Here is a 10,103-nt window from a genome sequence, read left to right on the forward strand (position 1 = left end):
CAAGGCACTTGCCTTCCAAGATGTATGGAAAGTGACTTCCATTGGCTTCTTCCTTAGAGTAACATTAAGATTGATCAAATGAGTTTCTTATTAGTTTTCTTTATTACTTGCAAAAATTTAGCATGCATGCAACTCCTTTTTTTTTTTTTTTTAAGCTCTGCTTATGAAGCTAAGATAATTTTGAATCATTTTTATCACATATTGTTGCAAATTTTATTGGACTTGGCTTTGTGAAAATTAATACCCTTTCTTGTTAGGCTTGCATAGTATTAAAATATTATTATTAAACTCTTGTGTTTTTGATAGAAGAATTTGTTAGCTTGTGAACGGATTATTTATTAAATTTATAAAAGATAAGTGCAAGTTATTTTAGGGTAAATTTATAATTTAAAAATAAGACAAACTTAGATAAATGATTAGTAATCCTCAACAAAGTTTAGAAAATTATTTTTAAAGTCAATGATAAGGAAAAAAGAAGAAGAGCCAAAAGTGATTGATAAGGACACCAATTAATGGAATCTCTGTTGCATATCTTAAGTGGCTTTGATAGATTACTGCTGGAATAATTATTATTAGTTAAATATTAAAGGAAAGTAATTATATATTTGGAGGAGTAACTATGATATTTAAAAAATATATATATATAGTGGTAATTATGTAAAAGAAAATCCCTTTCAAAAAGGTCACAAGGGTGGAGGCGGTTTGTAAAAAAGGGTAAATATAGGTGGCGAATTGCAACAAAGCCAAATGAAGGGTGAGAATATCAATTCCGGACTATAAAAATCACAAATTACCTCCCTCCTAAACTACGTGGTTAAAGCTAACACGCCGAAGTGCCGAACCGTATGCGTTTTGGCGCCTCTCTCTCTCTCTCTCTCTCTCTCTCTCTCAAAGCCACGTTTTTTCGCTCGATCAAACTGCCATCTTTCGCTCACTCTCTCTCTCTCTCTCTCTCTCTCTCTCTCCGGCCCGCGACGCGATCCGAAACTTCCAGGGAAGAAGCGAGGCGTTTTCTTGGGATCTTTCCGTTGTCGATCGGGATGGGCCACCCGAATCCCATCGTAGACAGCGACGAATCGACCCAGATTTCGATTTTTGTCCCATTTTGGTCTGTATAGCCGGAAACAAGCGGATTTAATTTAGAGGAGAGGAGAGGAGAGGAGGAGGAGGAGTCGAAGTGGAGTTTCATCGTTGGGAATAATCAAGGAATGGACGTGGAGCCGGCTTCTCAGTCGCCGGAAAGCCGTTCTTGGGTGGGCCTCTCTCTTCTACTGCTTCTTCTTTTACTGAATTTTCTGGAATGCTACTCTTAGATTGCTCCTTCTCACTAGTGGCGTGAAAAAGATGGAAGCTTGGCTGTCAATATCTTTTATGGCCAATTAATCTTTTTGTTGTCATTTTTCTCCCGTTCTGAAAGAAGGGGAAAGGAAAACTTTCCCCCTGTTTTGTGCGTTTCTATCGTCCTCATTGAAATCTAATTAGACTTTGATAAATGGCTTGCATACTGTCCAGTTATAGACCTGCTTACCAGACTACCTTGAGTTGTACTATAATTTATTTTAGTTTTTTATAAAAACAATTTGCCCGTTTGTTTAAATGTAATTAGTTTACTTCTTTCTGACAGATCATTATATTACTTATGACTTTAATTGGCCACTTCTCAATTTTCTCTATATGCTTTGATCATCTATCTGATGTTATCTGTGCCCTGATTCTTACCTCTCCTTTCAATGGACTTAATATTATCCTTTGGATGTTGATGTTGATTGGATAATGTTGGTTATACTTATGCAGAGAGCATGGGGTGCGACTCTTCTATTGGCCTACCAGAGCTTGGGTGTTGTATATGGAGACTTAAGCATTTCACCTATCTATGTATACAAGAGTACCTTCTCCGGGAAGCTACGTCTCCATGAGGAGGATGACGAGATCCTTGGAGTCCTCTCTCTAGTCTTCTGGACCCTTACTCTGATTCCTCTATGCAAGTACATCATTTTTGTGTTGGCAGCAGATGATAATGGTGAAGGTGCTCTTGGAGTTCAAATTCAAAATGTTTATGCTTCTCATTTCCTTTTTTCTACTTCTTACAGTAAGCTCTGGGTAATTTCAACTGTGTGTAGGTGGGACCTTTGCTTTGTATTCACTGATGTGCCGAAACTCAAAGATAGGCCTTCTAGATACTTCCCAAGCTGCTTATGAGCATATATCTGTAAATAAAAGAGCAGCAGCTTCTAATGAGACAAGGACAAATTTGTTGATAAAGAACTATATTGAGAAGCATAAGACCTCTCGTATTATGCTGCTGCTCTTTGTGCTTTTGGGTACTAGTATGGTTATCAGTGATGGCGTCTTGACTGTAACGATGTCAGGTACAGTTATCGCTTTCCAGGAAGTGGTTTTAGTATGTTAATACTACTACTACATTAGGCCATTAGCAAATGGTGTTTTCCTTTTTCACCTTCTTGGAAGAAGTTGAGGAGTATGTTATCATTAGGTGATAGTTGGCAAAATTTGTCATTGTAAGCTCATAAAATTCACACTACAGACCAATAAAGAAATTATGCGCAACGCAAAACTAGCTGGTTAAATTGTCTGAAGTTGTTCTTCTATGTTGAGAAATATATGAAGCGAAATAGAATGACATACGATGAATTTACCTTTCTGGACTTTGTTAACATTTGCTGGTTTCCCTTTATGAGCTTCAAACCACTGTCAATCTCCTTTTGGGAGAGTTCTGGTACTGCATACAAAAGTTCACAGAAGTTGAGCTAGTTACTCTGTAAGTTCCATTCGTAGCTATTAACATCTATCTTCAACTTCTGACTAAGTTTTGTTATACCTGCATGTTTCTCCAGTGCTCTCGGCGGTATCTGGTCTCAAAATTAAGTTTCCTGAACTACATGAAAGTAAGAAGTGGTATCTTTTCTTAAACATCAGTGCCAAGTAATGTTGTTGTTAATTTTTGAAAGTCCTGAACTTTATGGTTGTTTGGTTTTCACCACACAGGTGACTCATAGCTATAATCTCTTACATGGAAATTTTTATTTGCAAGTTTTCTGTTGGTACTTGCATTTCCTGTACCAGAAATTGACTCTTATTGTATCAGTGTTTGGCATGCAGATTGCACTGTACTCATTGCTTGTGTCATTTTAGTGGGCCTTTTTGCTCTGCAACACTATGGAACTCGCCGGGTTGGCTTTCTTTTTGCTCCAATTTTTATTGCCTGGGTTGGATGCATTTGTTGTGTTGGCATTTACAACATTAACAAGTGGAATCCTAGTGTTGTCCGTGCTATATCACCCTACTATGTCTACAACTTCTTCAAGAAGGCTGGGAAAGATGGTTGGAGTTCACTTGGAGGCATTGTCCTTTGCATCACAGGTTTTTGTCTTTTGTTGTGTAACATGGTTAAGGTGTTTATTCTTGTTTTTAAGGGCTAACTGACTCTGATTGTTTAGGGGCTGAGGCAATGTTTGCGGATCTCGGACACTTCTCAAAATTGTCAATAAGAGTAAGATCAGTTTTCAGCTGATAACTTGTTTATTTTCAATCTAGAAACAAAGCAATTTAGATTCTTTAATCTGACTATACTTGCTGTCATTTCATTCTGTTTGTGTTTCTTCCCTCAAATTGACTTTTTTTTTGTGCTTATATATTGGAATTTGCTAGTTCATATTTTATCATTTTATGCTAACAGTTCATTATACATGGCTTTTGCATCATATCCTCTGTTTATATTTCTTTTTTAAATTTTATTCTTTAGATTAACAAAGGATATGGGGACAGATTTATATTGTTGAATCAAATATATATGCCCCCATTTAGGTTTGATCATTCACCATTCTACCTAGGTGAGATCTTTTTCTATTCAATGTAATTTGCAAATTGTAAGATGATGATGACAACTATAGCAACATTTATTTATGGAAGCATAAGTTTTATCAGGATTAAGGAGTACAAATATGACTGATGATAATTCAGCTCAATTATCTGAAAAGTTTCCTGAAGTCCCCCAAGTTCGTCTATGAATCTCATACAAACCCAAGAATTTGTTACTCTCCTTGAATAAATAGAAATCTGTGCGCTTTATTCTAAGTATCTAATTGGTTTCATGTAGTTCAAGAACCAAATGTAGTTTCTTTGTACCACTGTCATGTGTTAAGAGAAGGTAAAAGAGCATTTGGAATTGCCAACGGAATATGTTAGTATATGGTGAATAATTATCAGAAGCGCTCACTTGAGTTGCAGATGTCCATTAATTTTGAAGCTTTAATAGTGGGTCAGCTTGTTTTATGTATTTACTGCAACCAAATGGACCTCAAATCTGGTGGTAGAAACTGCTCTTCCTTCTAGCCCCAACCCTCTATCTAATATTTAGTTAACCTTGAGACAGCCAAGTTTTAATACTGATTTTAAAGATGTTCCTAGTTCCTACTCCTCAAATTTCAGATTTCCCTTATTTACCATCTTGTAGTGTATCATATCTCTTAAGGTCTTGGTATGCATTAACCCACCTCATATACACACACACTCTCTCTCTCTCTCTCTTCTATTCTACCTCTTCAAATGATGATACTTTATTTTTAAGGATTGACATGAATACTATGTTGAGGAAATAGTTTAATCTGTTTTACATGAATTATATCCTGATTGCAGATTGCATTTGCAACAATTGTTTATCCTTGCTTAGTACTAGCATACATGGGTGAAGCTGCCTTTCTGTCAAAACATAGGGAGGATCTCCAGAGTAGCTTCTACAAAGCCCTGCCAGGTACATTCTTCAACAAGCAATCCAGATGTTGTAATACTGGCAACTTAGAGCCTTTTTTTTATTGGAGCATCTTGATTATTTTTTAAAGTCCTATACTATAATGGGCATCACTTGGTGCGATGGTAAAAGTTGCCTCCTTCTGCATATATGGTTACATGTTCAAGCCATGGAAATATCTTTCTCTAGTAATGTGATGCAAGATTGATCAATGTTCTCCCCAGCTACTGGATCGGTGGGAGACGTGTGCATTTAGACATCTTTTCTCTAATCCTATAGTATGCTAGGGTAAATAACACTCACACACACATATCTCTGTTGGCGATCTTTATTTGTTCATCATCTAAAGATAGCCTTGCCATTTCAGATCAAACAGTTGTACCTTTGTTTATTGTTGTGTATTACATCTTGATTCTTTTATCTATATTTTTGGCCATCATCAATTTAATCTCACTCTTCCTCTACTCCTTTCTTCCTCTAACTCAGAGAGCGTATTTTGGCCGATACTAGTTGTTGCAACATTAGCCACAATAGTTGCAAGCCAAGCAATTATCTCGGCAACTTTCTCCATAATCAGCCAGTGTAGGGCTTTGGGTTGTTTTCCACGCATTAAAATCATACACACTTCAAGTCATGTCCATGGACAGATATACATACCAGAGATAAATTGGATCCTGATGCTTCTATGTTTAGCTGTCACCATTGGATTCAGAGACACTGATATGATTGGAAATGCATATGGTAATTCTTCTTCATCTCAACATTAAATAACATTAGAAGGTACACTTATGTGTTGGGCTATAATCCGTGTGTTCTTCTCGATTGTAGGCCTTGCAGTGATCATTGTAATGTTCGTCACAACATGTCTTATGTTCCTCATCATTACCACTGTGTGGAATCGTTCTATCTTCTGGGCGCTCCTCTTCATTATTACATTTGGATCCTTGGAGCTTCTCTATCTCTCTGCATGTCTCACTAAACTACAACATGGAGGTTGGCTCCCCCTCGTCTTATCTCTGATTACCCTGCTAGCTATGTCCACATGGCATTATGGAACTGCTAAGAAGCAGGCCTTTGAGCTCCAGAACAAGGTCAGCCTTGACCAAATACTCAGCCTGAGCCCCAGTCTCGGCATTGTCCGTGTTCCTGGAGTTGGCCTTGTATACTCCAACATGATGACCGGTGTTCCTCCAGTATTTGCACACTTTGTAACACACTTCCCTGCATTCCATCGGATCCTAATCTTTGTCTGTCTACAGACGCTTACTGTCCCAAATGTTCCTCTAAATGAACGCTTCTTGGTCGGAAGGATCAGTTTGCCAGAATATCGTCTTTTTCGATGCATAGTCAGGTATGGATACAAGGATGGACGGCTTGACACCTTTAACTTTGAGAGCCACATTCTTATGAAGGTTGCAGAATTCATTCAGCAGGAGGGAGCCCCATCATCATCAGCTTATGGTGAGATGGCGGTGATTGGGAAGCTGTCTGATCAAGTGGTAGACGTAGTATCCACGTCCAAGGAATCCGATCGTAAGAAAATATGTTTAAAAGAAGTGTCAGGGAGAGAAGAGGTGAAGCCTGAGGTTAGAGAACTGGTTGGAGAGAGAGAGGCTGGAGTTTCATATATGATAGGCCATACTTCTGTTATTGCTCAGGAATCTTCGCCTATTATAAAGAAGTTTGCGGTTGATACTGTGTATGGATTTTTACGGCGTAATTCGCGAAGGCCAGTGGTTGCACTTGGGATCCCACATACGTCCCTGATCGAGGTTGGAATGGCGTATCGGATATGATGAATGCTAAAAATTGATCCTCAAGGATGGTCGAGTTCTTGAACTTTTGCTTCTGCAGTTAAGGAGAAACGGTTTGTGCATTGACTTTTCTCTTTTCCTTCTTTAGGAATAGATGATGCAGGTTCATAGTCAAGAATTAATATGTAAGCTGTTTAGAGATAACTTTTCTCTCCCAAAGAAAAAGAGCTGTTCAGAGAATGACAGCAATTTTGTTTCTGTCACTCTTATCACTAGTGAAGATGGTCTGGTCTCTGTTAGTATTTCAACTCATGCCTGGGGTTGAAATGAAAAGGAGCTCAGAGGAGCAGTACTTAGCATGAGGAAGGAAATGAAAGGATGTAGGTCTTATGAATGAGCAACCTAACATTTATCATGTATGTAAATAAGATATTTCTACTTCTCTAGATCAAACAATAAATTTTATTTTTTCCTCAGCATCCCCTCATGGTTCTCTATGCAACAAGTATTCTCATAGATGGCTCAGCTGTTGATGTTTGTAGGTATAGTGTTTTCTGAGATAAAGTGGAGAGTTAATGGTGTCTATGAGAGTACAATCTTCAAGTATGAGTTCCTTCAACCATTTCAGCACCATCCCAATGTGATATTTATGGGTATAATTGCTAGTGAAAATAGTAATAGTTTTTATAAGGAAATTTAAAATTTATCCTCATCTAGTTTAGCCCAACAATGATTTAAAATTTAACCATTAGTTTATCCTTAACCGAGACGTAAAAAGACTTAATTATCTCTAAACCTTAATTTTTCCTTTCTCTATGGGTCTTTTCTAACATATAATATGGCAGGAATAAAAATACAATAACAATGATTATTATTAAATCATATGATTAGTTATAAGCTAGTCAATAGCATTAAAAGGCCGCTAAAAAGGAACTACTTTAGAGACTCAAAATTCCACGTAATAATAATAAAATAAAAAGTTGCACCAAATCACAACCAACTGGATTGTAGTCTGTAGAGCATATTTCGTAGAAGAAATTGCAAGTTAACCTCCCACTGGTTCATAATAAATGTTTTAATTACATTCTATGTTTATAGAAAAGGAATAGAAAACTAATTCCTGTTCTTCTGAAATCATTTTTATTTTCTGGTGTTCTCGCCATTCTGTCATCTAAAGATATTTTACTGAAAAATAATGAATGGACTTGATTGCAAATTTACCTAGAAAAAGGTGAGAGTCAATTTACAAATATGTTGAGGAGATCTTTCGCAATAAGACAGAAATATACGTCGTGATATGCAAAAAGGAACAACGAAAAGGAGGGAAAAAGAAGTGAGGAGCAATGAAGGATCGTTAGGGTTCGGGTATCTCCTTGGTTACCGATCCCAAGACCATTTCGATGGCGAGATCTTCTCCGCCGACGCCGGAGAGGGACCTGAGCACGCGGCGGAAGAGGGGGACCGAGCATGGGATCCGCAGCACGCCTCGCTGCTCGTAGCCGTACTCCATGGCGGATCGCCGGAGGAGCTCGAGGAAGGCCGGACGGCTGAGGAGCTCCGTCCTCACCTCGAACCGTTCCATCTCCTCCCCCACGCGCACCGGCACGTGCCCCTCCGGCACGTTCGAACGCTTCGACCGGCTCCACCACGGCGGGCCGGCCTCCTCCTCCTTCTCTGGCAGCGGCGGCCGGTGCGCCGACGAGTCCGATACCCTCGTTAGCCGGCGGGTTAGTCGCATCGCCTTTCTTATCCACCTCAAGATCGGATCGCGATCGGGAGATCAAAGAATTAAGGGCTAGGGTTTTTGGAGAGAGTACAGAGAGTGAAGAGAAAGATTGAGCATGAAGTTTAGGGGAGCGGGGAGTCCGAATTATAATGGATAACTTTTTGGAGAAATATGCATTTCCCACCCTACGTTTAGTGGAATTTACGGTTGCAGCGCCGCTTCCACGGTTTGTAAAAGCACCTCCACCACCAGATCATGGCCAACTTTTGGCGGTGTTACTGTTACATGGTTTTACACAAAATCAGGGAGCATTTTGCAATTTGGAAAAATTCCAACTGTATAGTCTAGGGACTCCCCGCTAACGGGATATCCTCTTGCCGATCGGCATGGGGGAATAAACCGACATCGATTTCCTCCTGACGCCACGCGTCCTCATAAGGTCGGGCCCCACGTGTATTTAGTTGGTTTGGGGGAGAATCATTTGGTTCCGGTGCAACTAGGTAGAGCGGCGGTTGGATAAGATCGAGCAGTTTTTACTGGACGGCGATCCGGTAAAAGGGAAAGTGGTACGTAATTCCCGCGTCCTTCCGTAGTCCCTCCTGTACGGTTCCGTGAAGACCAAAAAAAGACACAACCGGCAGCAGCGGGCCCCACCTGTCACGTCGCACCTTCGTCGTGGTTCCGGCCAATAAATGGAGCGGTTGGACCTACGTACCCCTCGTCCATTTATTGCCACATGCTACTCTCTCACTTTATTTGAAATATTTACAATTCTAGTGATGCAAGTCTTTACAAGCAACATGGTTGAATTCTTTAGACCATATTCAATATAGAGCTGGGTCTTTGGAAATAAGAATTTTATTATTATTATAATAAGTTCATAGGTTAATTAAAGGGGTTTAAAAAAAATTAAATATAACGAGTATAAACTAGGGTCATTGTAGTACTCTAATAAAAAGATTTGATTAAATATCAAACATGATATAAGAATGATATGGATGGTAGGATTTGAGTAAGTAGGCACAACTTGGTAGAGACGATGAGAGGGGGACGGGGGGGTATTTTGGACATTTGAACGGGAAAAGCACGGGAACCGCATCACGTGCACATGCTTGAGTAACACCTGTTCACCGTACGTACGGTACCGCCCACCGCCCCCTCCCGTGACGTGGAATTCCACCCATTTGCGCGCCCCACGGGCCCTAATTTCCTCGTGGGGTCCACGGTAGAGAGGACTCCGTTTGGTCACTCTTTCGTGGGGCCCCTGGCCGGGTCGGCCTTCTTGTCGCGCCACGCGGTCCCAACCGCCAGTGAGGCCCCTTTAATGGCACTAACTAGGAGCCCCCGTTTCATAACAAGTCCTCTTCTTCCAGTTATTCACAACTCTGCCATCCATCACGTTCACTATAGACCCGACACTCGTAGGTGTCAAACGCGTCGCTTCGTTGTCCGGCACGTGAAGAGCAGCTGCTTTCTTCAACTCTTTAGATTCCCTCTAAATCTTAAAGTTTGGAAATAATTACAACCTTTTTAGTTTTACAAGTTCCGCCTTATAATTCACATTCTATCTTCTGAGAATTTTGTAATTCGACCTTTCGTTTTTCTCGATAATTTTTATTCTAACACCTTAAGTTAATTTTAGACGGTATTAGAAAAAATATATTATATTATAATATCTAAAATAATTTATAAATACTTATTACCTTTGTTTTCTTTTTCTCTTTTTTTTTCGAAGAAGAAGAAGAAGAAGAAGATGAGAAGGACGAGGGGGGAAAGATGAAGGAAATGTGATAGCAGCAATGATGATAGATAAGATAGGTGAGGAAAACGGTGAAGTGATATAGAAAATGAACGG

At 39.6% G+C, this 10,103-nt stretch overlaps 2 protein-coding genes across 3 annotated transcripts; one reads left to right on the forward strand and one right to left on the reverse strand.

The window, feature by feature from the left end:
• Positions 1 to 1,093: 1,093 nt before the first annotated feature.
• LOC140787948 (probable potassium transporter 13) lies at positions 1,094 to 6,998 on the forward strand. 2 transcript variants are annotated; one of them, XM_073136988.1, is made up of 9 exons: positions 1,094 to 1,253; positions 1,795 to 2,026; positions 2,121 to 2,369; positions 2,856 to 2,906; positions 3,121 to 3,381; positions 3,459 to 3,511; positions 4,657 to 4,771; positions 5,255 to 5,509; positions 5,597 to 6,998. In XM_073136988.1, exons 1-9 carry the CDS (start codon positions 1,209 to 1,211, stop codon positions 6,562 to 6,564), a joined length of 2,229 nt encoding a protein of 742 aa, XP_072993089.1. In that variant the 5' UTR covers positions 1,094 to 1,208; the 3' UTR covers positions 6,565 to 6,998. The 2 variants fall into 2 exon arrangements, with proteins under 2 accessions (XP_072993089.1, XP_072993091.1); XM_073136990.1 differs by having other exon boundaries at positions 1,795 to 2,020.
• A 704-nt stretch (positions 6,999 to 7,702) lies between these two features.
• Positions 7,703 to 8,370, reverse strand: LOC140789050 (auxin-responsive protein SAUR71-like). The gene has a single exon (XM_073138644.1). The coding sequence runs from the start codon at positions 8,258 to 8,260 to the stop codon at positions 7,877 to 7,879; it is 384 nt and encodes a 127-aa protein (XP_072994745.1). The 5' UTR covers positions 8,261 to 8,370; the 3' UTR covers positions 7,703 to 7,876.
• Positions 8,371 to 10,103: the final 1,733 nt, after the last annotated feature.

The sequence above is a fragment of the Typha latifolia genome, chromosome 5 (genome assembly GCF_019914945.1).
Source record: "Typha latifolia isolate L0001 chromosome 5, TyphaL0001v2, whole genome shotgun sequence".
Taxonomy (NCBI): Eukaryota; Viridiplantae; Streptophyta; class Magnoliopsida; order Poales; family Typhaceae; genus Typha; species Typha latifolia.

Excerpts from the sequence above, each read along its gene's own strand:
- LOC140787948 (XM_073136988.1), top strand. The coding sequence starts at position 1,209 with ATGGACGTGGAGCCGGCTTCTCAGTCGCCGGAAAGCCGTTCTTGG. Across the intron at positions 3,382-3,458 it reads CATTGTCCTTTGCATCACAG|GGGCTGAGGCAATGTTTGCG; the intron begins GTTTTTGTCTTT and ends CTGATTGTTTAG. Across the intron at positions 4,772-5,254 it reads CTTCTACAAAGCCCTGCCAG|AGAGCGTATTTTGGCCGATA; the intron begins GTACATTCTTCA and ends CCTCTAACTCAG.
- LOC140789050 (XM_073138644.1), bottom strand. The coding sequence starts at position 8,260 with ATGCGACTAACCCGCCGGCTAACGAGGGTATCGGACTCGTCGGCGCAC.